This window comes from Coffea arabica, chromosome 2e (assembly GCF_036785885.1).
Source record: "Coffea arabica cultivar ET-39 chromosome 2e, Coffea Arabica ET-39 HiFi, whole genome shotgun sequence".
In the NCBI taxonomy this organism is placed as follows: Eukaryota; Viridiplantae; Streptophyta; class Magnoliopsida; order Gentianales; family Rubiaceae; genus Coffea; species Coffea arabica.
Window position 1 is genome coordinate 13,085,348 of NC_092313.1, and position 27,372 is coordinate 13,112,719.

Consider the following 27,372-nt stretch of genomic DNA (forward strand, 5'->3'; position numbering starts at 1 on the left):
AGAGTTATTTTGACAATAAACTCCAGCTATTAGTGCCCAATGGAAGCAAGGTTAAGAAACTAAGAAACAAAAAGATGATTGCTTCTTCTTCTTTCACTGCCACCTCCACTGCTAAACTTCTTCATTCTTCTTCTGCAACCCGCAATTCTAACCCTTTTCTTGGATTCACACACAAGACGCCTACCAAACAGTCCTCTTCTCCGCCTCGCCGTGTCCTCCACCTGGTTCTCACGGCTTCAATTTCAAGATCATCACCACCAGCAGCTCCACCACCATCGCAACCCAAAACAAGCATGGCTAGTGAAACTGTTCCCTCCCCTTCAATGAAGCTGTTGTTCGTTGAAATGGGTGTTGGATATGATCAACATGGGTACTTTCTATTCTTTTTCAATCCCCTTACCACCTTTTTGTTTCGATATTCAATCTTTTTCGATATCTGAGTTTTTTTTGAAGTGTTAAAGAAATTGGGAAGTGGATATATAGAATAACTGTGGTTCTCCATACGTTGTCATGTGGAATTGATACTTTCTTGGGAGTCGTATGTGTATAGGAAATTGATGGAGAAGGAGAGGGAAGAGTGAAAAATGAGTGAGGGAATATGGGGAGAAAAAGAATAAAGAGTCAAATAAGAGGAAGAAGAGAGAGAGCAGAAACAGGAAAGGAAGAAGAAAGCGATCTCTGAGAGATTTGACTTTAAAGTCGACCTCTATGACATTAAAACTTTAGGGTGGATTTTTCACAAATTTTCCTGGTTTGGGAATAACAAATTAAAACTAGAAATAATATATTGTTTTCAAAATTTCAACACAAGTTTCAAAATTCAAGTATATAGCCCATTGCATAAAAGCGGGATTTTGGATGTAGTTTTAGCTGAAATTAGAGAATGGAAAGGTAAGACGTAGCTTGCTAGTGATTTCTTAAGGATACAAAGAGATGGGACTTTGGCCTGAGCCCTATTATACAGAGCAGTTTGTTTGCTGTATGTTTTTTCGTTAAAACAAAAGAAGGATCTTGGATTAAGCATATTGGAAATGAGTGAATGAACAGGCAGGTCAATAGTTTAGATGAATTTCTTGGATTTTGGACTGGACCATATGATATGCAGTAATAAGCTAATGTGCATGTTGGTTTGAGTAGAATGGGATTTTGGACTGAATCCAGTTTAAACAAATGGATGAACAGGCAAGATATTACTTCAGCTGCCATGCGAGCTTGTAGGGATGCTATCTCTTCCAACTCCATTCCTGCCTTCAGGAGAGGTAATTGTCACCTTGTTATTATTAACTAAAGTGTTAATCTGTTCATAAGTTTCTGATGATTTATTCATCTATTATTATGTATGGAAGCAATATATGCAACTATCTGAAAATTACAAGGTCATATGTGAACACTTTTTGTTGTGCTTATTGATCGAGGAATAATTGTTGGTTTTCATTGCTCCAACATAATTTATGAATTCACATGTGGGGTTGGATTTACTGCTTCATTATTCTGAAAGAATGTATGCCTGATTACCCCAGTATGCTAGCAATTCAAGTAGAACATCTTTGAACTTAGAAAGAAACATAACTAGAATACTTCCCCTACCTTTTCTTGAGTGTCTTTGCGATTTGGAGATCGAGGCTTGTTGCTGCAGGGACTAAGATATGAATGAGGGTCCTCTGGCCATTTATTCTTTAACTCAAAGCCAATGTTTATGATAATTGTTAGCCAGAGGGACTGCCTATATTTGTTTCTGGCTTTTAATCTTGGATACTATGCATCCTATAACATTTTAAGATGAAATATTCTTATCTGAATCTGGAATTTTAGTCTGCTTGCTACCAAATTGCAGAGTCCACTCAGACTCTGAGCAGATAGAAGTTTTTCATTGGAATAACTAGGGTGAAAAAGTTTCAAGAGTCAAACATTTCTTAGAAGATGCCTTCTGCCTTTCTCACTGAACTGAACACTGTAGCTTCCCTTTTTCTCTGGACAACTAGGATATTATTACCTATCAATGCCCAATTTAAGACCATCAATTGCCAAACTTGTTTTCATGCTCGCTTTCTGTTTCCTATCCTCACCCCCAGTGCTGTTTGTCCTCTTTTGATAAGCAAGCTTGGGTTTCAAGGTACCTTTTAACTGCTTCAAAAACGATAGTGTCTTTTATTTAGATACCATGAGTAACAAGCACATATTCAGTTGTACTGTGATTTCTATTGCTCGGCTTTCTTCGTGATGTATGTATTGATTATAATAGTATTCTTATCATAAACAGCTGACTTAACCATGCATTCCTTCTTTACCACGATTAGATATCTTGATGGCGCTGCACATTCCTTGTGTAATGTGTTGAAAGACTAGAAAGGTCAGGATTCATTGGCTGAAACTCCATTTTTGTTTGAAAGAAGAAACAAGGTATAGACAAAAGGAAAGAGAATAGAACATCAAAGCAGTAGCTCAGATGTTCCGTGCAGGTTTTTGAATTCTGAAATCTATGTTGGTTTTTTTCAAATCTTTGGTTCCTCAATTGTCTTGGTTGTAAAATTGGGTTTTTCTAGTTGCTGCCAATTAGAATGAGTAATTGAAACATGTATTTGAACCCTTTGTTGTTTTTAAAGTTAAGCAGAACATTTGATTCAGCTTTTGTCATAGCTTTGCGTGTGCAAATCTTGAGATGCAAACCATTTTGCGGCAACCTTGTGCTTGCACGGATACCTTTCTATATTTATCTGTTTATAAAGAAAAATTCCTATATTTGATTCTCTTCTCTCTCTCAAATTTGAAGCTTGCGCTCTTTGATTATTAACTTTAGAAACTGTTGGTATCTATTTGTGCCAGCCAGAAGCTCTATGCTGAGCCATATTAAGAATATTCAAAGAGAAAAAATTAACAATGTGAAGAAAATGTAATTCTGCATTTATGACAACAAGGAAATGCACTTCAAATATTTTAGTTGCAAACAGTTTGCTTTGTCTAGGTCAAACTATGGCTTGTTTTTTTGTCCTAATTTGGATATTCTGTTGTTGGTCTTTTGTAAGCATTATGTTGTCATTATTCTGTTGTTGGTCAAACTAGTGCGGCATTATGTTGTCATTTGTAAGCCTTTAAATTGAATGTTTATTGTTGTAAGTAGTAACTTATGTAGTAGAATGCTTTGCTTATTGCAGGTTCTATACCTGGTGTTACATTTAATGAGATGAAACTACAGATCAAATTGGGAGTTCCTCGACCTCTCCAGAATTCCCTGGAAATTGAGAAAGTCAAGTCTGTTTTCCCTTAGTGAGTATAATGCACTCTTTTCAGTACTGTGTATAAACCCAACCTTCTGATTCTCAAATACGTATTGGAGCTTAGCATAATTTCTCTATGAAGTTTGCATCAGATTCTTATCGCTGAGGTACTGTCATGTTGTCCATTTCTGTCTTAGGTTATTCTTAACTTGTAATTAAGATATCCTAGATAAATCCCATTATATGTCAATTTTGCTGATATATCAAGCTGTGTGTCTATTGTTCTTCTTGTTGTATGGCATTCTCTTATAGTTTTTAGTAACAATGATGCATAATTAACAAAAGTATTACCATCTTTTCAAAGAAAAAGTTCTTTTTGTCCTGGAGTTTTCTCAAGAATACAGGGTCTTATATAGAAGCTTCTTTCTATTTCCCAACTTTTCGGTAACTCTGAAAGTGTTAGATTTCATGTTGTTACTTTTCTTCTTTCTCCTTATTGTTGTTACTGGGGGTTGGTTTTCAGCTCGAGAAGGACAGTAGGTGGGGGGAAGGGGAACTGGGAGAAAATTCAACCTTTTCTTTTAATTGCCTCAAAAAATGTTCTTTCTCTGTGACTCATGGCTGTCTTTTTGTCTCTTTGACAGTGGAAGAATCTTGAGTATTGAAGTCGTGGATGGTGGGTTGATATGCTCAAGTGGTGTGCACGTAGAAGAAATGGGTGATAAGAATGATGACTGCTACATTGTGAATGCTGCTGTTTACGTTGGCTATTGAGTTGTTTTCGTGACTGTCTAAAGATGTCAGCTTTATCCCTTTGTCCTCATTACCAAGTATATCACTTTCACCTTGATGGCTTACCAGAACTGCGTAGGATAGATGGTTCTTTTTCCAGATAATGTAATAGGCACAAAATGATTCAAAATAGTGGATTTGTTTGTTTTTTCTTGCTGACTCACACAGAGATGTGTGTGGACAAACACGACATGTCTGTCTTGCTTAGATATGCTAATATGCCTTTGTTTGTTGTGGTTGTGTTGCTTGTCTTTTTATAGACCTTGAGATGTTTGAATTTTACCACATGTTGTCTGAGATTGATAAATATGCCGATACCAATGATGCTGTTTTTCGTGATGTCTTCTCTGGCATTTTCTGCATGTCAAACTACCGCCACCGCCACCGCTTCCCACCGCCACCGCCACCGCTGCTGCATCCAGCATGACAAAAACAGCATTTCTTGCTGCTATGATCTGCCGTTCCCGCTACCGCCACCACATCCAGCATGACAAAAATAGTATTCTTTGCTGACTTGTTGCTATGATCCGCCGATCCCAATGCATGCTAAAAGCAAGACTTGAGGGAGTAAGGACAAAGCAATTGCCTTTTGAGTAAACTTGTGGAGTTACTTTAGATTCTGGGTGTGTGTTTTTATTATCTATTGTTGAAAGAGATAGCAAGGACAAAAGAAGATGAGGATCAGAATTTTCTCATATGCCGACATCATGATTGGGGTCATCTCTACTTGGTTGTTTGCATTTGTGTTACTAACACCGTGAAAGACACTTGATCATGAGGTGTATACAGGATTAAGTTTTTGTACTCTCTTTTGTCTCTCCTTTTCCGGTTGAGACAAAGATTTCTCTTTGCCAAAGTCCGCCAATTGGTTACCTTTGCACGTCCTGTGCCTTTATCTTTGCTTTTCTTTTCTCGTTTGGTAGTAGAATTTGAACTATAATTATGAGGGGCCTAACGAATTACTCATATCTTTGACTGACTTTACATGGTAAATGAAATGTCAGTAGTTGAGAGGTTGTGTTGGTGCATGCTATACTGAGACCCTATCTTGAGACAGAGCCCATTTTTCTTCTCTGGTTTTCACTCTCTGCAGCATGCATCCACCTACCGTATTGCTGGTAATGAAGAATCTGTTGTTTAATTGAATTGCCGAGCAACTTGGCTTTGTAAAAAAGGAATGTTGTTGTTCACTTGAGACATGGGCTAAGAACAGAATAGAAGTGCAAATAACAAATAGACTGCATTCTTGGCTATACTTGTACAAGTATTCAAGCATGAGTTGATTCCTAACGGAAGCAACCTTCTGTATGTTTACATTGGTAATTCCAAAAGCTTGATTTTCTCTGTCTTATTCCTTTCGACGTAGATTTAATGATAGGACAAGTAAATCTGCAGCCTTAATGTTTCTACGTAGATTTAAAGGTCATGCAGATCATTCCTACGAGCTAAAGTAAAGCATAGAGGAGCTGGTTCCAAGTATCAGGCACCCCAGGAAGGCACCAATGGCTGCAATCATTACCCGATGTCGAACCACCGTAACCCGACGGATGAGCATCTTTTCTCAGTTGTGAGAGTGTTGTAATATCAAGCAGCACAACTGGTTTCTGCATGCTACTTAGGGTCTTTTTAACCACGTCCACAGCTGGGGGTAATCCTGCTGGATATGTTGACCCTTGGAGTGGCTCTCTCTCTCCATAGCAACTCTTGGAATCTGAACCCCACTCCTTGCCACTGTTTTACAGTAAAAAGAAAGTAGACTTAGTTTCCAGAGATGGATTTTTCTAGCCGGAGGTTCATCTGTTACTTACTCGTAATGTGAGGGAGAGATCCCCTGGAAAAAGACCTTGGTTTTAGAAGAGTCGACATTCTGATTAACCCATTGTGCCCAAGTAGACAAACCTTTGGAAAATGCCACTAGACGGTCCATATCTTTCGAGACAGTGGAACCATCTTGCACATAATCCCATCTGCAAAAAGCACAAAATATGCTAATCATGTGAAAAAGTACATCTTTCTTTCTTTTCTGACCAAAAGAGGATTCCCCCCTGAACTCATCTACATGAATTGATAGTTTTAAGGGAAAATGGAATAAAAAGGGAATGCCTCAATGTTACAGAAAATGGAATATGTTGATTCTTACGGCTGAGAATCTCCTCTATGAAGCCACCAATGCCAGGTGTTGAAAACCAAAGCATCCATTCCTTTCCATGCATCATTGCCTCGATCAATGGAGTCCAATTTCAGTACCCGGCCAATATTTTCTTGTGCTATATCCACCAAGTATGTTGAATGGTAAAGATAGATGGTTACATCGTAGTCCTACAAGACATTGTCGATAAAATTAGACCAACATTTTAATCAGATGTGCAGTAATTTGTAAGCTATTGGATAAACAACTTGGTAGAGAAGTATCAAGTGCCATGAGAGATGGAATTTTTTTCATAGAATTGAAGAAACATAATCCTTTGTAATGGTGCAAACTGAAGAAAGAGATTACGTAGTAGTCATAATGTTGGCTGTACATTGAATTTATCAAATATAGGAAATGGTAAAACATAACAAAATTGTACCAAATGTTTGTTCCCGACAACTAGTAAAGCCAAACGTTTAGGCTTTAGCAAAGATACGAAAACGCCACCCCGTTTTGGATGTTTCAGAGGAATAATTGACCTCTCCCAAGAAAAACAACAAAAGGGAATAAAAAAAAAAAAAAGAATAAAAGAGAACTACCTATAATAATTACCTGAAAAGTCGCATAAGAGAGGATCTCCTTCCTCACAAGATTGGTGTTGGCACTTGGCACCGACGCATGAATCAAACACAGGAAAGATTGCCACTGGTTCAAGCTCAAAGAATCTCCGACAAACATTATCTTCTTCCCTTTCCACCTCTTCAAAAAGTCCAAGCCATCAAACCTTTTGACCCAAAAAAGAGAAAAAAAAAATGTAAACAATCATTGAAAATTTAAAAAAGAAAATTGCATAGAATCTTTAATTCTTGGCTTTGAATACAAGTGAAAAGGGAAGGTGCATTCGATACCTGGGCAAGTTGCAAGAGTCAGGTTTCCAAGCATACTTGAGGTACTGTTGGTCTGGGCGGCCATATTTTTGGCAATCAAATTCATAGTCAATGAAGGAACAGCCTGAGGATTCATAAGGAGGAAAAGAGCTATCCACAACCCATTTTCCTTGGAACAAGTTGCAGCCACCGCCTAGGTGTCGACCTCTGTATCCAGTGACATTATAATGCACTGTCTCAACTGATGATGAGTTTGCATGCTGCACTGCAAATAACACAATAACAGAAGCAAACAACAGTATTGATTGATGAAAAACAACCATGGTTCACAGGTTCTTGTACCAAAAATCCCTCTTGGATTTCGGTACACAAAAGTTCAAAGAAAGAGACGAAATTGTAAAGGCTAACAAGCTGTCCTCTCTATTTTGTATTTTTCTTTTTGGTAATGAGCAAGATGTCCTCTTGACCAGGCAAGGGGGGATATATTTATCTCTGCGTACGATAAGAAACGGACAGGTACATTAGCAATGGTGAGGTTGGGAATTTGGAGGTTTTTGGTTCGGGGTATCAGACGGTCAAGAGGTGGTAGAAGGTGGATTGATTTCTGTATCTCACGCTTACATGAGTTGGGTTTTTTTGGATTGACTCGGAAAGAGTGTTTATTTATGGTAATAGTGTCAATATTGCTTAAATCTCGAATCGGCAATTGCAAATATTGCAAATGTATATATATATATATGATTAAATTAATTTCTAAATTGAAGTCATTCATGCAATTGAGTATGCTAGTACCTAAGTAGTAAATACAGTTTCATTTGCTTACGAAATAAAAATAGGTAAAGTAAATTACTTTCTAAAAGGCATTCATGCACTCAAATTAGTCGTAAATTTTGTTAAACAAAATAGTAGTTCAAGTTACTTGCTTAAATTCATGCATCTATTTTTTTTTATTACAAGTGAAAGGTTTCGAATTCAGAACTTCTCATTTATACTCACTCCTTTCATAGTACCCAACCCACCCCTCCTTCCAAGTCATTCATGTACTTATTCTTATTTTGGTTAATTATTTTGTTTTAAACTATACTTTATTTCTCACTTTGATCCCTAAGTTAAAATTGGGACGCTTTTTTCCCTGAAATTTTAAATTCAATTTGCTTTAGTCCAACATTAATGAAATATAAAATATTCTAATTTTAGTGCCAAGGATATGGGGAGTAGAAATTGCAATGTCAGTTTTTTTTTTTGTGCATTTTGTTAATGATTGGACTAAAGTGGAACGAGTTTAAAACTTCAGAGAGCAAAATTTTTCAGACTAAATTAAAGGATCAAGTGAAAATTGAGGTGTAATTTAAAGGTACAAAATGCAATTAACCCTTCTTCTTTGTCTTTCTTGAAATAGATCATAATTAATCAGGGAAACATAGAACTATGGGAGGCTTGAGGGGGAAGAGGCGGGTTAGTAATTGGTATTTTTCATTATTTCATTTTCTGAGCTGCATCTCCCGTACAACTTGGAAATAAAATTCAACGCACAGTCATTAAACAATTAGTCACAGTGGAGGAGTTCAGTATCACGGGTGTAAGATTTTTTTTTTTTTTTTTTTTTTTGGGGATCACGGGTGTAAGTTTGTTAGGGAAATCCGAAACCACTAATGTGGCTTTTTGATTTGACAATTTTTTTTTGACACTTGTTGACTCTGATCTCTACGTTTGAAAATTTAGACCTACCTCCCTTAATTTATACATTTGTAAGATGCTGCCCCGATAAAAAAAAATTGTACAACACTACTCTCCGCGTTTAAAAAATTAAAAGGGACAAAGTTGTTAATTGAGGAACATTTTTTGCAATCATCACGTTATTGATGAGATTTTGGTCTAATGATTGAAATTAAAACTCAAGAACTTAGACGTCGTAGATTTTAATTTCTCTTTCTTCTCTCTATTTTTTAAATTTCATCTTTTTCCTGCTAAAAACCTTTTTTCTTTGTAAAAAAAAAAAAAAAGGCCACCGCCTCCAACCTTTACACACACCTCTGCCTCCCTGGCTTCCCATGATACAAACTTTGCGGCTGATCACCTCCATCATCACTTCTCTAATGTCTCTCACTACCTAAAAATCCAAAGCAAATCTACCCCATCGAACATTCCCACTCCTATGTGATCAAATCTTGTGTGCAACCTGTATGATCCTCATTTCCAAAAAAGTTGCCTCCATCTTAAGCCCATCATCATAATTCACCCAAGCATACATATCCTGATATTGAATTTTCAATGGCGCATTTTCCTCTGAAGATGATAGTGAATAGAGGAAATCACTGTCACTACAGGACCATGATAGCATAAGCACGTTTGGAATTGGAAGAAACTAATCTGCACACTCCAAGAGGTCATCATTGATCATCCACCCCTTCATGGAATTCAGATGAACCAAACAAACATCAAATGACTGAGAAATGGATGCCTCGATATATTGTTGTCAATGTCTTCTTGTGTCCCTCCATGTGCAAAGTGCAAACCACCTCTAATTAAACTCAATCTTGGCAACTTATTGGTTTTTGCAATAGGACCTGCTGTGGTCCTCCTCTCTTTTAGATGTACATGTATTAGCCGCATTCTAGAGTAGAAGTCACATGATTAAGAAATGGTGGTTGCTCGAGGAGGGTTGAAAATGAGTGGATTCGGTTGTCAAAAAATGAGTGGATTAGAAGGCTCAACACTTTGCTGCTTGATACCTTTAGTTTTGATTTGATTGTTCTCGACAATACTGGATTAATATAGCAAGTGGATCTTGAAGTTCCTTTTGAATAGAAAAAGTAGTCCCGTGACCTTGCGAGCCAAGTAAGGATTTCTTTTTCCTTTAGAGTTATGCGTTAATGACTTGTAAGACAAAATTAAGAGTTATAAACTATATGAATTTTAGTACTTTTTTTTTTTTTGTATTTATATAGATATAACACATATATATCAAAACGAGTTATAGTGTTCATTTGCTGAAGTCAATTGAGCCGCATTATTAAAATTAGATCGAGGTTAATTGATTGCAAAAGCCCTTGGAGGTTAAATCTAAAGGCATCTTACCTAGATTTGGGTCGATCTCACCTCTATGAGCATATAATCTTCTGAAAACAAAAAAAAGAGGCTGTAGAGAATCTAAGTGGATTATGCTCATTACAAATTATTGGTACCTACATGGCTAAGGCTAATTAGGCGAATGAGGTCATTTTAATCAACTTCAATTGATTGGAATCTCGCCCCACATAGACCCTCATTCAAATAACTAACTCATAATCCTGAGGGAACAGCTTTATCTTCCTCCTTTCCTTTTCCTTTCTATTTTTGTTTCAATTCCCTTAATTCCAATTTGGAAAGGCTTGAAGCTTTCTTAGACAAATTAGGTGCCGACTTGGGCTGGAAACTTTTTAGAGTGTCAATAATTGTCATCATTGCATGACAAAATGATGCTTTGAATGAAATAATTAGCACATTTACATTGGCAGCTATGGTAATAGCAAGTCAAGCCGCATTATGAAATTCTCATTTTCACTCTTTTCTGGTTTTAATGATGAAGAACTGGATTAGCTCAACTTGCAGTCTCTTTCAAACTATGGTTTCTGCATGATTGTATCATTCTTGTGTGCTTTGCTTTCCAATTTTTGTCCAGTGGAAAATTTATTTAAAAAAAGTCTTTTTCGGTGGATAGTAACATTTGGCCTCCAAATATCTTCTCTTGAGCTCCACCACTTGAATAATGGATTTAGATAATTCAATTATATTGGACGCTGATTATGACTTCCAAAAAGATTGTCGTAGTTATATACATTTCTTTTGTTTTGATCGTTTCACCCACCTCATGTTAGGTTTTCATGAAAAATGGGTAGTATTTGAGTAAATTGTTTTTGGATTTACATGGAATTAATGTTTACTACACTTTTAGTGGAAAGATTATTTTTTTTTTAACGTTAGTAAATCAGGATGTAAATGCCACATATGTAAAAAAAAAAAAAAAAGGATTTCAAATTTGACTAGAGTTGTATGTCATAAATCTAGGCCATCAATATAAAAAAAAAAAAAACATTAGGGTCACAATATAGGAAAATTTAATCTTTTCACATATTATGGATAACCTCACAAATGTAGTTTTATGTGTAATATTGGGAAGACTTTGGTATTATTATTTATGAAGAAACTAATTTGCCGTGGAATATATTTTGCAGTTTCATACGGATTTTGAGAAAATACTACAGAAAAATTTTGAAAGCTAAAAAGTAAGTTCTATAATCATGGCAAATAACACTAGATAATTCATCCTATTGTATAGTTTATAATTATTTTTTTAGGTCAGTTGGAGGCCGAAGCCAAATTAACATAGTTCTATTATGGATTATACCCATTAAATCTTCAACTAAACATCGTTTAACTATTATATGCGTGGTGAGTTGAAAGAAGATGCATTCCTTTTTACAAATTGAAACTATGCTTTTTATTACCAGCAAAGGAAATTATGCTTTATTGGAATATCAGCACGTGAATTAAAAACGTGGCTTCTAACACATTCCCAGTTTGGGCCAAATCAAATTGTAGTGTTGAGACTCCTCGATTGCATGATCTATTATATGAACACTCATTTGAGAATCCGTTTCAGCTTCCAAATGTCTCGCACCAATATCGCACACGAATTCAAGAACTTTCTCAAGGCCCCAATAGTTCATGGTTTTGGATGGAGTACAGTTGTGTATCAACTCCATATTGCGATCTTAGCTGTAAATACAAGTTGATTCCAATGATAACAATGGATTATTTATGTATTAAAGATTGTGCGTTCAAATTTTATCATCGATGTGAAGACTGTATTAATGAACGATCTATAAGAATTTCTGTAAACAATCTATAGTTCCAATCTATAAGAATTCCTCTAAACTATCTATAATTCCAAAAACATGTCTTAATCTATAGTGATGGTAGAACCATAGCCAAATCCACCTAAATTTTTTCTCCCAAAAGACAAAAAAACAGTAATGGGATGTTGGCTGGACCTGAACTGGGCAATGTGGTAGTGTAAGCAGAGAAACATTAATTGGTGGAGAGCATACTGAATCCAAAATGGGCTAAGGTCAAGGTGGTTGCTCTAGATAGTGGGCTGTAGGTGGGGCGGAAGGCGGGGGTGGACGCCAACTTGAGCGGCTGGTGGCGCGTGATATATGTGAAAAATGGCATAAAAGAACAATAATTTCAATTGTTACGGCAATGTACAAACCATAGCATGAATTGTGCTCTTTAAAGAAATACGCTATTCCCCAAAACAAGCATTTTTGGATAGGATCCATACAGCAATTTCCTATGTGCAATAATGGATCTAAGTGGCACACTTTTTAAGCAAAGAGGCTGGGAGATTCATAGGCAAAAACAATCAAGATTGGTGATTTTCATGTTCTAACTCCATATTCTAATTTTACTATATCATGATTCTAAATAAAGGTGTTAAAAAAATGTGGTAGGTAATTTCCACGTTCTGAAATGGAGATTCTCTGATTTGCTAACTATTCATATCTGTTTGACAGTTAATCTTATACCGCCTCTTTTACTTTTGAAGTAACTAAATTTCCGTTGCATGAACCTTTTTCGATACTACGAAGGGCTGGTCAGTGATTAGGTCTACTGCCTTGATGAGCAACCAGCACTTCCGAATTCAAGTTTGTATTGGGTCTGTTTGATAAGATTGAGATCTGAAATTTGAAATCAGAAAATTAAGTGTTGAAAGTGTTTGTTGAATTGATCAAATTATATATGTTTGATAGTTAACTGAATCATAGTGCTGAACTGAAATATCATAAAAATATATATTTTTTTTATTTTTTTAAAAAAATTACGTTTATTTGTGTATTTAGAGAGAAAGAAAAGCATGTATATAAGTGAGAGAAATAGAAGATAATGAAATAATTTATATGTGGTGTTTAAATGTGCATATTTATGTAGGAAAGTGTATATTTGCATGCGCGTGTGTGAACAGAAAGAGAAAAATCTGTATTTTGTATTAGAGTATGTATGAGAGTGTGTTATATGTTTGAGAGCTAAAGTATGTGTAGTCAATTCAGAAAATTTAATGAAAAATTTTCGCTAAAAGCTTTGTAAACAAATTAAGCAGTGCTTAATACGTTAAGTAATAATACATTTCTGTTATCAAATATATTGAATTCAAAAAGTTTTAAATGAATTAATATTCAGTATTAAGTAGGGTTATCAAACAAATCCTTAGATTTCAGTCTCATTGACACTATGAATTACACTACGAAATTGATTGAGTTAGGAAAGTTGGCTCCGTGCATGTGATGACTTGATATTCACTTCAACTTTTCGGCATGCAGGACTTCAATTCCTTAGAGGATTGCCCAAAACTTTAAGCCATGACAAGCATATCTCTTGAAATTGATGAGCTTTAGGACCATAAAAATAGGTAAATTAACATAATTCTTTTATGCTTTCAAAAATCATAACATGATTCTCTTACAATTTGGACGAAAATGTCAAATCATGACAATCATTTTCTACAACGAAACCAACTGAAATGTCAAGATTATAGTAATTTAAAAATAAAAATGATTGAACTAGCAAAAATATATAAATGTAGAATGGAAAAGTAGCTCCCATAGTTTAGCACTTTTTGACGTAATCCTCTTATAATTTTTTTTCAAAAATGTATACATAATCCCTTTTGGTTAATAGCTAATTTTTATAATGACATTGGGGTAATTTTAACATTTATGTCAGGTCTATTATGGACTAAAAATTTTATCACTTTCACACTTTAGTCCAAATCATAAAGAAATTATGTATAATTTTTTGAAATTATAAGAATTATGCGGAGAAGTGCTAAATCATAGAAGGGGTAAAATGTAATCTACCCTAGAAAAGGAAAGAAAAAAAAAAGAAACTGATGACCTTTAGAATAGTATTGCTTGCCTACAGGGGCGGAGGGAAGGGGGGGGCTAGGGGGGGCAACCGCCCCCCCTCCAATTGTTAAAAACAAAAATTTCTAAGTAAAAAAAATTTTATTATATTGTTTTGCCCCCCCAAATATTGATAAAAAATTTCACTTTGCCCCCCCTCCAATTGTTATAAAAAAAATTTCTAAGTAAAAAATTTTTTATTATATTGTTTTGTCCCCCCCAAAATATTGATAAAAATTTTCACTTTGTCCCCTCTCAAGGACCCAAACAATAATATTTGAAAGTTATTTGGACTTGATCCAAATAACAGAGACCTGCCCCCCCTAATTGCAATTCCTAGCTCTGCCACTGCTTGCCTACATATAACCCATGAAGAGTGTGTCCGTCATAAATTAGCTAGGAGCTAGACATTGGAAACTTTGAGCACTTGGAGATTAGTTTCAAGGAATCATCTTTTTACCAATGAAATCCAAGCTGCTATTCTTTATGCACGTACGGTCTTTTATTTACGCAACATGTTTATTTCTTCAGTAGTATGAGCCTGACGTTCTTAGATACAACTCTTGAAACAAAACTTGATAACAGAATTACCAGTTACTGATTTCTACCAACTGGACTTTCCAAGTAAGGTCCCCTCTCAATAGTGTTTATAAAGATTAAGTAGCCAATGTAGGTCATAAAAACTGAACCTAAAATATGGATTTAAGCACTGAATCAAAATATTGCACAGAAATGATAAGTTTATCTTCAAAAAAAAAATTCTTCATTTTTATTTTGAAAGGAACAAAAAGCATGTATGTGAGAGAAGATATAATGAAACAATTTAGAGGCAGTATTTTCTTTAATTTTTCTTTTTTTTTTTGGCATTAGTTAACCATAGTATCATCTTAATCCAGTAAATAATTCTATACAATTTAATCGGTTAATAGTATAGTTTAACAGTTTTTAGAATGTAAAGCCACACATTTTCTCCAAAATTTAGGCCTAGCTCAAATCCCCTGATCAATAAATGGGTACAGACAGAGCCTCACAAATGTCATTTTGAGAGTGGGCTTGGTCGACAATTGCGAGTTTTCCTTCTGCCCGAGCTCGACTTGGGAAACCTAGATCATTGGGCCAATTGATTGGGCTAAATTTACAGGCCTACGTGTATCAATCTAAATTTGCCTTTGAGAAGACCTTAGTAATTGTTACCATTTCATGGGCTCGTAATCACGAATTCGGTTAAGAAATTTTCATTTCTTTTAATTTTTTTTTTTACAAGACTTAACCATTGAAACTTTTGATTTTCAACAAGGTAGCCATTAAATTAGTAATGTCCAAAATTTTGAAAGCAAGCAAAGAGTGTTAAATTTTCTCTCTTCATCAAGAATAAGCTTATAGCAACATGTGTTGTTGTGAGTGATGATTTATAACACCATTTATTATTAGTTATAACATAATACATATAGTATATTATTATATACAAATTTTGAAAATTCAACTAATAATCAGTAATTGAGGAATCGAAGATCAATACTCATCATCAAATTATTTTACCCAACTTGTAAGATTGGATATTAATCAATTTTACTATCTAATCTAGATTGGATCAGTCGAGTTTTCGATTTGACCATAATATAAACACGCCTACTCATTATTGAGTGCATCACAGGTTAGAATTAGGAGGGAGTTGGACGAAAGGGCATCAAAAAACTACTCTTTTAACTCCTTTATTTAATTTAGAGGGCAAATTGACATCTTTCCAAATTATGGAGGGCCACACGACTCTTAACTCTCGAAATTGTGTATTTTCACTATTGGTTAGAGTTAGACGGGGAAAAAACACTCCTTATTCTGCAGCCAAAGGCGATAAGGTGGGAGAATTCAGCAAAGAAAAAACCAGCGGGAAGGTAGGAGTAAGAAATAGGGAGATTGTACTACTGAAGCAGAGACAGGGAGGGCAAAAGGAAGAAAATGGCTTGCATTTCAATGGCCACAATGTTGTCTTGTAGAACCAATTTTACTGTCCCTTCCGCTTCATTATCTATTCTCACTGGTCCAAAAACAACTTCTCACGGGTCTCTCAAATTTGCAGCCAAGGCCAAGGCTGCCACTTCGCGTTCTTCTGGGCTGCTTCACTGCTCCTTTTTAGCCCCTTCTTCTTCACTCTCCTTTTCTTCCAACTCTGCCTTTTCAGGTAATGTAAATTCTTGGTTTTCTTTTTGGTTTTGAATGTTGATGTTTGATCAATCTGAATTGCTGGGCTATATAAAGATTGAAGCTTTTTTGTTGGGCTGCTTCTTGGTACCTAGCTTTAAGCGTTTTGGTTTACGGTAAATGGTGGATTCTAGACTTTTATTTTGTATTTCTTTCTAAAAAATTTACTTTTTCTTTTTCCTCTTTTAAGAAGGGTAAGGATGGGGAGGAAGAAGCTGGGACTTAGGAGGGCATTGAGGCTGGAGACTTTAAGAGTAGAATCTTCTCCTTCTTAGACAAGAATTAAGGACCTTTATCCACTTATTCTAGAAAATGGACTTGTATTCCTTATTAAGGGCTGCTTCTTTTGAATTTATTGAGTATTCATAGACATTGGCTTAGTCAATTCTTGGGATGAAATGAAATTTGTAGTATGGTTTTTGGAAATTGATAATTTATTGAGGGGAGAAAAGCTGCAAGTTTGACAAAGCTGGGCAAAATTCCCATTTATTTGCTTCAATTCCCAATCCTCCCCACTTTCACTCCAAAAGAGAGAGAAAAAGAAAAAGAAAAGTAGAAGTGGAAAGCAATGAAAGAAGACTATCTTTTCAATTGTTCATGAAAAATTTGAGGCTTTTTTTTGTCCATTTTGCTGGTCATTCCTTTTTTTTTTTTTTTAATGCTTGAAGTGTTCTCTGATTGTAATACATGTCAAATTTCAAATTTTCAACACATTAAAAAGAAAAGTTAAATCAATGGGGATTGGAGAATTATGGTAAAATGGATACGAGTATGCCAAATATAGTTCATACAGAGTTAGATACCCATGTGGATAGCAGACTTCTGAATTATGTCACTCACTTCCTTATTGTTTGTGTGTTTTATGGTGGTTTTCCCTGATTGAAAAGCTATAGCTTTTAACTGCTGATTTCATCATGTGTTTTGAAGGTTTACATGTCTCTAAGTGGTGCTGGAGCTTATGTGATTGGCATTTCCACTATTACTTAATTTCCTTTCAATTTGATAAGTGAATGCTGATGGATTGTTGGTTTCTTTACTGGCACTAACATCTCTTAAAAAATTTCAGGTTTGTCATTGGGATGGGACTTGCATTCTAATGGTGCAGCAAAGATAGTGAAAAGGCGCGGTTTGGTTGTGCAGGCTAAAAAATATGCTCTTTGTCAAACAAAGAGGAATAGGTCAAGGAAGTCTTTGGCTAGAACTCATGGCTTTCGGAAGCGTATGAGCACCACAAGTGGAAGAGCAATTATCAGGCGACGTCGTGCCAAGGGTCGATGGGACCTCTGCCCAAAGTCCAATCCAAGCAGTGGAAAACGTGCCTAAATATTGACTGTTCAATCAATTTTCTGTAGGTGCGGAAAAGTAATGTCTACTAGTAGTGATTTATACTCATGCTTCACCATTTCATGTGGGAAATTGGTTTTGTACGAGATATGTGGTATGTTTGTGCCAATCATTAATTTCTGTTCTTGTCTGGTTAATTGAAATACGATTTCAAGCAATGAGAAAGTAACAAGTATGCTGCTCAAACTAGTGTTAAATTTACCACAGAGACGACAGGAATGATTCTAGTGATGATTGATGCCCAAAGTAGACGTGATTACTTGTAGAAGCCAGATGCTAAATTTCCAAAACAGGGATGTGTTTAACCAAAATAAATGCTGTAATTAGATACCTCTGGATGGCTGGGCTCTAAACTTGCAGCTTTCTTTTTCTTTATTAATGGCCCTGCCACTGTGGCCTTCTATGATGGCATTATCTTTTTGTTTTGGCTATTGGTTTGGCCTTTTTACTTTTTTGCATGCCCCTTCATTGCAGCTGGTGCCTAGTGAGTTTGTAACGAGCAAATGTTTTTGTTCTTTCCAGTTGTGACCTCCTGCAAAAAGATTGCATGTTGAATATTTGGATCCCAGAGTCTTTGCATGTATAGCATCAGAGCGGTTGTTTGGCGGCAAACTTCGTTTGTGTTAGCTAGTTATCTGGGTCAGATCACTGTCTTGTAGCCTGCAATATTTTCTGCTACTGAACCTACTTTCTGGCAAACACCTTCTCACCTTTATAAGGGTAACCTTCATTATCGTCTGGGGCTGCTGAGGGAAATGTAGCAATTGCATCATTCATGATGCTACACCATTAATTTTTATACCAGTCCAGAAGTGTGCTGTTGTATCATGAAGTTGCCTTTTTTGAGCGAGTACATCCCTTTAATCATGACAGTGAGGATATATTTGTTTTAGAGTGGTCAAGTCAAACGACAAATCCAATTTCAACTTGGTCTTAGTTCCTGCAAGAAACTAGTTGTGGATAACATTCTAACACAGATGATGAGGTTGTTTGTTGCCACATGCTTCTTGATCTTTGATGCCTGTAACAACTCCTTTTCTCCTGTCAATGCATCAAGTAGATTTGTTATGCTAACATTACCTACATGTTGTTGTGTTAGTCTGACTTTGGAGTGCATCGCTAACAACATGGCGCTTGGTCATTTCTAGGATCTGCAGATAGTCGATTTCTGACTCTTATTGGCATCGCCAGTGCAGTTGAAATTCAACATTCTCAGGAATTATCTGGAGTCATTTGGCCTCCTTCTATCTCATATTTCTACCCTCATCCATCATGAGCCGTGAATCTATTAGTCTCTTAGCCATGTACATTTCATTTTGTCTGGGTTGGGGTTTTGAGCAAAGAACTAGGAGTGCAGGAACCTCTTTGCCACTTAGAATACACTGGGGGATTGTTTGTAGTACTATGATTTTGCAGAATGTGAATATCAAAACCTGTATGTTCCAAAAATTTGTTACATTGTTAGCGTCCTTGCTCATGATGATATAATATTAGTCCTTGTCAGTTAGCATTTTAGGTAACATTAGTATCATCCAATTGATTTAACCTGGACTATAGTGAGGTAATATGAATAATTGGAGTTTTGTAGGCTGTTGGAAGCTGTTAACGTAGTTCTGAGGGAGGCACTAAAAGCTGTAACGAGAAAAATTGATCAGCTGGTTGGAGGAATTCATAATGTTTTATCGTCCATTTTTTATTTTCTTGAAGTTGGTTGATTAGTCCCAAGTGCTTTGAGCTGATTAGTAATTACTTTTGCATCAATTGATATTCCATTAGGGGTTTTTTTTTTTTTTGTGTGGTTGTTGTGTTGGTTGGGTGGGGGTGGGTGGGGGGGAGGAGGAGGGAAGTCTTTCTGTGATGCTTTGCTTGATAAATCATTCGAAGCTTAAAACAAGTTTCGATGGTGGAAATGATCATACACCCTTTGCTCCCATTTGGATGGATTGCTTCCCTACCTTTTCACTAAGAAAAAAATTAACTCCTATTCACCAGTGTAATAACTAGCAATAGCTACCCAAACAGTGAGAGATGCAGTAGAAAAAGAAGTAAAAAACTTTAATGTTTCTATTTAAACTCTGAAATTAATTTTCATTAATTAGTTTTCACCCCAAAAAAAACAAAGGCTACAAATTTTTCTTAAATTACACGGAGTGTATGCAAAGAGGGAGTCCTTGTCTGCGTGTGCTCCATTTGATAAGCAGAGACTGGTGCTGAGGACAATAGACAGCCAGTGCCAGTAGAACATTGTGCTATGAAACGTCCAAAAGATAATAATATTCTCAAAGTACAAGGTTACAACGTTCAAGGAAACTTATTTATTGTCTTTCCTAGGGTGCTAAAAGTTTTCAACGTACGTACCAGGAAACTGATATCTTTCCTTGGGTATTAAGATTTTTTTATGCCCTTCCAGAATTACAGCAACGTTCTATTTCATTCTCAAATGGTCACCAAATCACTTCTGCAGCTTTTGTTCCGCATATAGTCACCAGAGCAGGTAATGGCGAGATTCTCCTTTTCCAGTAGTACTTGGTGCTGCTTTAGAATTAAGATAAGCATTTGAGACACTTCATTAAGGCATCTGTTTGCTCAGGCTTGCCCACAGATACACGAACATAACCTGCCAATTCTTTGTTGTTGTAGTGACGAATCATCACTCCCATTTTGGCAAGGTCTTCCTGCAAGACACCGAATGCCAGTAAGCCAAAGAAGTAGGTGGAGCCATAATATCTTGTAGAAGTAATGCAGTAGCAACTTACAAAAAAAATGTGGACGGGAAAGGTTTGGAGTTTCTTTTAGATGAAGAAAAACTAGGCCATACACATTCATAATGAGTAGGTTGCAACACTGAAAACCATAGATCATAATCACTTCTATACCTAGTAAGTATAATATATTTTCTACATTGTGCCTCTTGATTAAATCTGAAGTAAATTTACAACTATTAGAGGAGATGACAAAGAGAACCAATTTCAGGTTGCTTGGCTACCTGCTGACTGTGGTAAGCAGGAAATTGGCTCATCAAATAATTCTAGCGTACAAGGTGGCAGAAAAGAATATGAACCCTGTTCATGAACTAAGGAAACAAGCTGAAGATGGGTTTGCAACTGCATACAGGACTAGCCATCAAGGGTCAAATGCTGAGATGAAGCTCCGTTTTTTGGCCAAGATAAGTGGTGGCTCAAAAGAATAGCCAAAAAATGGAAAAATGATGGAAGAAGCAGAGTGGATTCTGTATTCTCAAACCATAGAAGAGCTGCTGTATAGTAACGTTCATGAATATTCTTCAAAGAGGTTAACAGCAAGCAACTTAGCAGTCATACACAGGAGATACATAAATACACACACAAGTACATTTTTTCATCAGGGAAAGAAAAGGCAGCAATCTTAAAGATAGGGAGGTTAAACTGAGTTATGGAGACGGAACAATAACCCAAACTTTCATAGTGGCAAACAACAACGATCATTTAAAACTCAAAAAAATTTTTCATGATAACGACGTATTGTACCTTCAACTTCTTGGCATCCATTCCAGATGCAACCTCACAGAGGATGAAATTAGAATAACTTGGAAATGGATTAAGGAATGGTACTTCTTTCAAAAGCTTAAACAGCCTTTCACGTTCTTGCACCAAAGCCACTTTTACTTTCTGGCAAAAATAAATCACATAGGTGATGGTCAATGGGACATCAAAGTGAAGATTACCGATCGATCTGAACATCAGAATTTTTTAGGCCCTCTGCAAAGCCAGAGTTTTGAGCTTACCTCCAGGTAGGCAGAGTTTCTCAATGCTGCACATGCAGAGACTTCTGCTGCAACAGACACATTATATGGTTGTTTTGCTCTCCAGAGGTATTCAATAATACTCAGGGGAAAAGCTCCATAACCCACACGAAGACCAGCTAAACCTGAATGACAAACATTCCAATCCAAACTGATAGGTATAAAGCAGAGAGTAAAAGTTCCACAGGGTTCTAAATGTGATGTTTTATTTGAGTGCCTTTTCTTCTCTTTTATATTCTCCCCATGCATGACTAATAAATAATTCTTGGACACATACACATAATTTAAACATGAGCCCTCAATTAGATTTAAGTTGGTTCTCTGTCGCCATATTTTCATAATATATAACTTAGAAAGAAGGATAGAAGAAAGATGCCCACTATATTACCCGGACTGAGGTATGGGAGTCCCGCCAACACGACTACTCTAGTGCAAAATGAAGAGTTGGACATAGGTATGGCAGAGCAAAGTGAAGAGTCAGGGTAATATAGCACACCCGTACCCATCCCCATGCAGAATCCTAGTTAAGACATTTCATGAATCCGACACCTAGAAATATTTCCTTGTCCAACATCCATACCCAAGTCCATGTAGTATGGCTCCATATTATGCAAGGCCGGGGGTAAGACTTAAATCAATTTGATTAACTAATAAATAAAACCATCCTCTCTTCAAAGTGAGTAGTGAGGTTGGTCAGGCATTACAGTATCACAGTAACTGTTACGACCGGTCAAGGTTGTGACAGATACGCCTTGAAATAGTAATAGGAGAAAGGTCTTCCTAAAATTCCAGACCGTTAAAAACTGAGGGCGTATACACCTACCAGCTCTTTTACTGAATGTGCGGAGAACAATCAGATTCTCATGCTTCTTCACCCACTGCATTTTAGACTCAATTCCTGAGAATTCAATGTATGCTTCATCCAAAACAACCAATATGGGCAAATCAAGTATTTTCAGAAGAGTATCATCTCCAATTATGCTGTTCAACACAAACACCAAAAAAGTTCATATTAAAACAAAATCCAGGAAGTTCACATTAACATTTGCCTTTAGCAAATAAAGTCTTAACAGAAAAAAACTAAATGACAAATATTTAAGCACAAACATATCATCATTGTTTACTGCAGTATGATTAAGAAGTAAAATTTGAATACAAAGAATCATCTATCTTTTTACCAGACATATGAATAAATCTATGAATAAAGTAAAAGCAATTGGTCTTCCAAAAAATCTGACCCTTCATTCCATTTTTTCCTTAATTACAACATCTTAATCTTTTATTCAAAATAACTATAGAACAGGGATACTGTACTCCCACAATCTTTGTTCTCTTTCTTCATACTCTAATAAGTGATGAATTACAATAATTAAGCTTGCATGATGAGTTCCGGGCAGTTTCCATGTTCAACAATTGCATGCAAATAAATTACTGCAGCACTTACTGTTCTAATCGTACACTTTAGGTTCCCTTTGCCAACCTTGTAGTTACTATAATTTGGTTGTTCTTATGCAATCTTATTATTCATAGTTCTCTACCATATCTGTAGCAATTTGGAGGGCTATAATTGCTAAACAACCATAAAACATCAGAATCCCACTTTCCTCCCCTCCCTCTCCTTCAGCCTTTACTATGGCACATTTAAGAGTATATATACATGGATCTGATTGAGAAATATCACCTTGCAAAAGGTATTTGTGATAAACTATAATAGAAGATATACCTGCTAAAAAAGATGCTTCTCAAAATAAAGGTACAAAAAAATTAAACCAGTTCCTATATAGCATATGACTCAAATATGCCCAACTTGGAATCTAAATTAGCCAACATCAACTGTTGCAGCACTAATGTTAGCCTCTTGTAGCCCAAGTCATGATGAATTATCATTCAATTTGAACTAGTATGAGTTTTTTAGTCAGGGAAATTACTTGACTGACTAGGATTGTTGTCAGTAAGATGCTTGATAGATTCTAATGTGGTCAATTTGAAGTAACTTCGGAAATTACTTCATAGTGAATTAGTATCAACTAATAGCTAAACTATGTAGAATTCCGCTTTAGAAGGTTACGTAGCTCATTTTGAAGAGATGATTCTGGCAGAAAGAATATTTAGAGCTCATTTAAAATCAATTTGTCATAGTTTTCCTCGCCTAACAAGTGCCATCCTTATTTTACTTATCTGGACAAAAGATAATTTGAAATCATATTACTTTGCCTAGCTGACAAACATCTGCCAGAGAAATTTGACACCCACTATTTCTAGAGACCCCACTCTAGAAATGAGATATCTGTAATGCGACCCACCTAAACAAAACCTGTAGGTATGCTTTCTCATTTCTCCATTTCTTCTTGTTGCCGGTACTTCGTTCCATTCTTGTTCTATATTTTAGTCTTATTCAAGCAATTGGTAAAGTTTCATTCATTAAACATAAGAGAATAACTAAATGAAAAATAACAACTACATCAAAATTAAGCAATGAGGAAATGGAAGACCAGATGACTAGACAGTAAATTTAATCTCATTCTGTCAAAAGACAAATTGCAAACTAAACCAGAAAAAGATCAGCATTCTTGTAACCAAATATTAATTTTGCATTAGAAAAAACATGCATTGACTCGGAAGAACATACTGTAGAGACTCCTTTTAAAGCTTATCTGCAATGTAAGTGATCAAATTCAAACTTAATGTTGCAACAAGTACCATATTTGATGCAAGGTAATACATAAATTGACCACATTTAAAGCAAGAAGTACCATTAAAGAACAGGTGCAGTATTAGATTACCTCCCATCTGGATTATTAGGTGAAGTTAAAAAAATGCATTTTGGTTTTTCCTGCTCAACAACCTGCACAATCCGTTCAACATCCAAGCTAAAATCCGAGTTGCGAGGTACTGTAACAGTTAAAGATGACCAATGTTATTATCCGTGAAATAATGAAGATAACCATCCAGAAATAAGACACTAAACCAGCTAAAACCTAGCTTTAGAAATTGAACCATTCCTCATTTTATGATTAGCACAATTGTGCTCTTTATCATCACTAAAAAGTGCATTCTTGCTAGGAAAAATGTTAGATCAGAAAGAAAATTACAAGATAGAGAACAGAACTGAGAAGGAATTCAATAACTCATGTTATTGTTAGGGAATGCAACCTATGACCAAAGGGATGAAATCAAATACTCCAAAAAATATAAAAGAAAAGTTGGTTAAAAATGGGATTCAAAATAATTGACACATGAATCTGGTATATTACCAGGAAGTAAACAGAGTTAGAATCAACTTTGGAAAAGATAATTAAGAGAAGACAAATATCAAAATTCTGTCTACCCTTAACTACAAAGGCACCATTAACAGCTGCATCAAACTCGTACATGGTAAAAGTAGGCGGACAGTCCACAATTTTATCACCTGGATCTAGTACACACCTGCACGGGATACATGCAAACAAAAGCTAAAGGTCAAAAACATGCAAAAGATTATATTGCAAAGTCACAATGCACAATAAGAAACCTGCAAAAGTAATGCACTTTATAAAGTACATCATCTTAGAAAACAGACCGCATAATCAAATCAATGAGCTCATCTGCACCACAGCCCGCAAGAATGTATTCAGATCCAAGACCAGAATCTTCAGCAAGGGCTGCACGCAGTCGTCGACTTTCAGGGTCAGGGTAAATATACGGGAACTTCATTGCTCCCAAAGCTTCAAAAACCTGTAAGAAAGTGACATCTTAGCAGCCAGGAAAACTAAATATCACCTACAAATTGCACGGAAAGCATATTTTTCTTAAAAGACCAATACTGATATTAACCCATAGATAAACTTAGGTAAGAAAAACACTATTTAACACATAACTTACCTCTGGTGGTGGGCCATATGGGTTTTCATTGGCGTCCAATTTTACAATATCCTCAGGTTTCCTACCTAGTTGAGCTGACAATACCTAATAAGAAGCATTGTAATGTTCACAAAATCCTCAGGCTTCATAACAAGGCATGATCACTAAACAAGCGAAAAAGAATAACACTTTAGAAAAATAAATTAGTAAAAGGTTTCAAGATCTCAAGAAGTCAACAAACAAAAAGCTAATAGGAAGTAGCAGTTTCTCATAGCTCATACAGATATTCAAGGTCCAAATAGTACTAGCTTGAGGATAAAGGACAACAGAGGCGAAGGATCACATTTTAAAAGGAGTAGACTTTTGCTCTACAGAACGCATAACTAGCTAACTGCTTCAGAGAAAGGCAAAAAAATTCACAAGGTAAGTAATAGCATATTGAATTGAAGCACAACCAAATCAAGTACACTAGCACGCCAACACACTCCTCTAGAAGCACTACAAATTTCTCAAACAACTCAACTCAGCAGCTCACTTTTAAGCATTTGTTTCAATTAAAACAGTCTCAAACAACTGTTTATCATTTCCGTATTGATAAAATAACAGAACCACAAAAAAAATGGAACTATTACTCAAAGAAGAATACAACAGTAAACGGAACAGAACTATTAAAATTAATGTTTCAGTCACCTCAAAAGGCAAAATGGGCTGATAAGGTTTCAACTTTCGGAGATGGGATCGGATGAACGAGTCCCCAGAGACCTTCGACAAGCATTCTAGTTGTTCACCATCGTCTTTCTCGTTGACAGCAGCTGCAGGCACAGTTGACGATGCCATAATGCTAATCGAAGTCTGTAATCCTCTGTTGCCTCTGCTACAGATGCTTTGCTGCTTTCCCTCAAATGGCCAGACGGGCTTTGGTCTCTCAATGCAAAGAGATGACAATGTTGTGTTGCCCAGTAGCTCAATCACACCCATTACACCACAGAAACTTCTGCATTTACATTGAAAATCAAAATGCTCAAAATATACAACCAAATAAATAGTAAACAAAGCAAAGCAACAAAAAAAAATTAAAATTACAGAATATAGATTTCGATCATTTTGGGCCCAAATTAACTCCATCGAGAATTCCCAAACCAAAAAGAAAGAAAAGGAAAAAGAAAAAAGAAAAAAAAAACAAAGATAGAAAAACCAGAAATACCGAGGAATAAGAACAAGGGATGAGAATGAAGTTTCCCAGAGGAAGATTCCCAAATAGGCCTGGCTGCTCTGCTCTCGGCGCTGGAAATGAGGAGCCCAAATGGGAGAGATTCTGCAAAGAGTTTATGGGCGGGGAGTGTGGTGGTTAGGCCTGTAAGTTGGTCACACGCCGGCGTAAACTATAGAATGGTAAAGGGTTTTAGGTTCCGGTCGAAGTCCATCGAGGCTTACCTTAATTTGGTTATGCCGCAGCTTGCCTTGTTTGGATTGCGGTTTTCCGCCGAAAAATTGTGTTGTTTTCCGTGATCACATTTCCCTATTACCTTTTTCCCTCACATACATCAAATCGCTACAGTAATTTTTCCATGAAAAATGACGGAAAATGTAATCCAAACGGCCTCTTTTTCTAACCAGTGTACCGCCTCTATAAAATAATCTTTTGAGTTTTGATTAGGAATTCTTTGAATCTTATAAAGCAAATCAGTTATCAAATAGTAGACTCGGGTAGAAGCTTGGGGACTCGCAAGCTGCCAAGGACTCGAATTCTAATTTGGCAGCGGGGAAGATGCTAAAAGCACTCCCGTAATTATTGCGGCGACTAACCAACTACCTTGATAGTAGTTGGCCATTAGCAAGCGGATCAAGGGATTAAATCCTTTAACTTACATAGTGCATTCGTTTGGTTTAATAGTGATTCAATTCCATCCGAATTCTTCTTTGATCCAGTTGAATTCACATTCTCTATAGTAGAAATAGGTATAAAATAGAATTTATCGCTTCAACGAAAAACAAAATCATTGGAGCGACTCCTAGGATTTCAAACGAGTCGAGTTTTCGTCTAATCGAGTCGAGTCTTGACTTAATTTTATTGAACTCGAATTTGAGCTCGAGCTCGACGAGCTGATAATTTAAAACTCGAGCTCAAGCTCGAAAATATAAAAAATAATTATTTTATTTTTTAAAAAATAAATAAAATAATATTTTTTTCTTAATAAATAATAAAATATTAAGGATATATATATAATTTTACTATTAA

The 27,372-nt window shown here is 36.0% G+C and overlaps 4 protein-coding genes across 6 annotated transcripts; 2 read left to right on the forward strand and 2 right to left on the reverse strand.

Moving 5' to 3' along the window:
- On the forward strand, positions 1-4,247 carry LOC140036673 (uncharacterized). Its single transcript, XM_072079052.1, has 4 exons — positions 1-370; positions 1,183-1,259; positions 3,153-3,264; positions 3,860-4,247. The coding sequence occupies exons 1-4, from the start codon at positions 75-77 to the stop codon at positions 3,987-3,989; spliced, it is 615 nt and encodes a 204-aa protein (XP_071935153.1). The 5' UTR covers positions 1-74; the 3' UTR covers positions 3,990-4,247.
- Positions 4,248-5,228: 981 nt separating this feature from the next.
- On the reverse strand, positions 5,229-7,633 carry LOC113731052 (protein trichome birefringence-like 38). The gene is made up of 5 exons (XM_027256088.2): positions 7,047-7,633; positions 6,751-6,922; positions 6,148-6,326; positions 5,816-5,974; positions 5,229-5,738 (listed from the first exon to the last, which is right to left on the reverse strand). Exons 1-5 carry the CDS (start codon positions 7,346-7,348, stop codon positions 5,453-5,455), a joined length of 1,098 nt encoding a protein of 365 aa, XP_027111889.2. The 5' UTR covers positions 7,349-7,633; the 3' UTR covers positions 5,229-5,452.
- Positions 7,634-15,770: 8,137 nt separating this feature from the next.
- LOC113731055 (large ribosomal subunit protein bL34c) lies at positions 15,771-17,698 on the forward strand. The gene is made up of 2 exons (XM_027256091.2): positions 15,771-16,148; positions 17,235-17,698. Exons 1-2 carry the CDS (start codon positions 15,926-15,928, stop codon positions 17,489-17,491), a joined length of 480 nt encoding a protein of 159 aa, XP_027111892.1. The 5' UTR covers positions 15,771-15,925; the 3' UTR covers positions 17,492-17,698.
- Positions 17,699-19,756: 2,058 nt separating this feature from the next.
- Positions 19,757-26,862, reverse strand: LOC113731054 (histidinol-phosphate aminotransferase, chloroplastic-like). 3 transcript variants are annotated; one of them, XM_027256090.2, is made up of 11 exons: positions 26,568-26,862; positions 26,338-26,448; positions 25,824-26,127; positions 25,155-25,238; positions 24,853-25,007; positions 24,622-24,719; positions 24,077-24,185; positions 22,117-22,274; positions 21,276-21,418; positions 21,019-21,159; positions 19,757-20,187 (listed from the first exon to the last, which is right to left on the reverse strand). In XM_027256090.2, the coding sequence occupies exons 3-11, from the start codon at positions 26,109-26,111 to the stop codon at positions 20,056-20,058; spliced, it is 1,308 nt and encodes a 435-aa protein (XP_027111891.2). In that variant the 5' UTR covers positions 26,112-26,127; positions 26,338-26,448; positions 26,568-26,862; the 3' UTR covers positions 19,757-20,055. The 3 variants fall into 3 exon arrangements, with proteins under 3 accessions (XP_027111891.2, XP_071935154.1, XP_071935155.1); XM_072079053.1 differs by lacking the exon at positions 26,568-26,862 and having other exon boundaries at positions 24,703-24,719; positions 26,338-26,561; XM_072079054.1 differs by lacking the exons at positions 25,155-25,238; positions 26,568-26,862 and having other exon boundaries at positions 26,338-26,561.
- Between the last annotated feature and the right edge of the window lie 510 nt (positions 26,863-27,372).

What these genes read in the sequence shown, in the direction of transcription:
- LOC140036673 (XM_072079052.1), top strand. Translation starts at nt 75, where the DNA reads ATGATTGCTTCTTCTTCTTTCACTGCCACCTCCACTGCTAAACTTCTT. An exon ending in CATTCCTGCCTTCAGGAGAG is followed by an intron (nt 1,260 to 3,152) that starts GTAATTGTCACC and finishes TGCTTATTGCAG; the next exon opens with GTTCTATACCTGGTGTTACA. An exon ending in GTCAAGTCTGTTTTCCCTTA is followed by an intron (nt 3,265 to 3,859) that starts GTGAGTATAATG and finishes TCTCTTTGACAG; the next exon opens with TGGAAGAATCTTGAGTATTG.
- LOC113731052 (XM_027256088.2), bottom strand. Translation starts at nt 7,348, where the DNA reads ATGGTTGTTTTTCATCAATCAATACTGTTGTTTGCTTCTGTTATTGTG. An exon ending in CATAGAGGAGATTCTCAGCC is followed by an intron (nt 5,975 to 6,147) that starts GTAAGAATCAAC and finishes TGCTTTTTGCAG; the next exon opens with ATGGGATTATGTGCAAGATG. An exon ending in ATCTCTCCCTCACATTACGA is followed by an intron (nt 5,739 to 5,815) that starts GTAAGTAACAGA and finishes ACTGTAAAACAG; the next exon opens with TGGCAAGGAGTGGGGTTCAG.
- LOC113731055 (XM_027256091.2), top strand. Translation starts at nt 15,926, where the DNA reads ATGGCTTGCATTTCAATGGCCACAATGTTGTCTTGTAGAACCAATTTT. An exon ending in TTCCAACTCTGCCTTTTCAG is followed by an intron (nt 16,149 to 17,234) that starts GTAATGTAAATT and finishes AAAAAATTTCAG; the next exon opens with GTTTGTCATTGGGATGGGAC.
- LOC113731054 (XM_027256090.2), bottom strand. Translation starts at nt 26,111, where the DNA reads ATGGGTGTGATTGAGCTACTGGGCAACACAACATTGTCATCTCTTTGC. An exon ending in CACATTCAGTAAAAGAGCTG is followed by an intron (nt 21,419 to 22,116) that starts GTAGGTGTATAC and finishes TTTGTCATTCAG; the next exon opens with GTTTAGCTGGTCTTCGTGTG. An exon ending in GAAACTCTGCCTACCTGGAG is followed by an intron (nt 21,160 to 21,275) that starts GTAAGCTCAAAA and finishes TATTTTTGCCAG; the next exon opens with AAAGTAAAAGTGGCTTTGGT.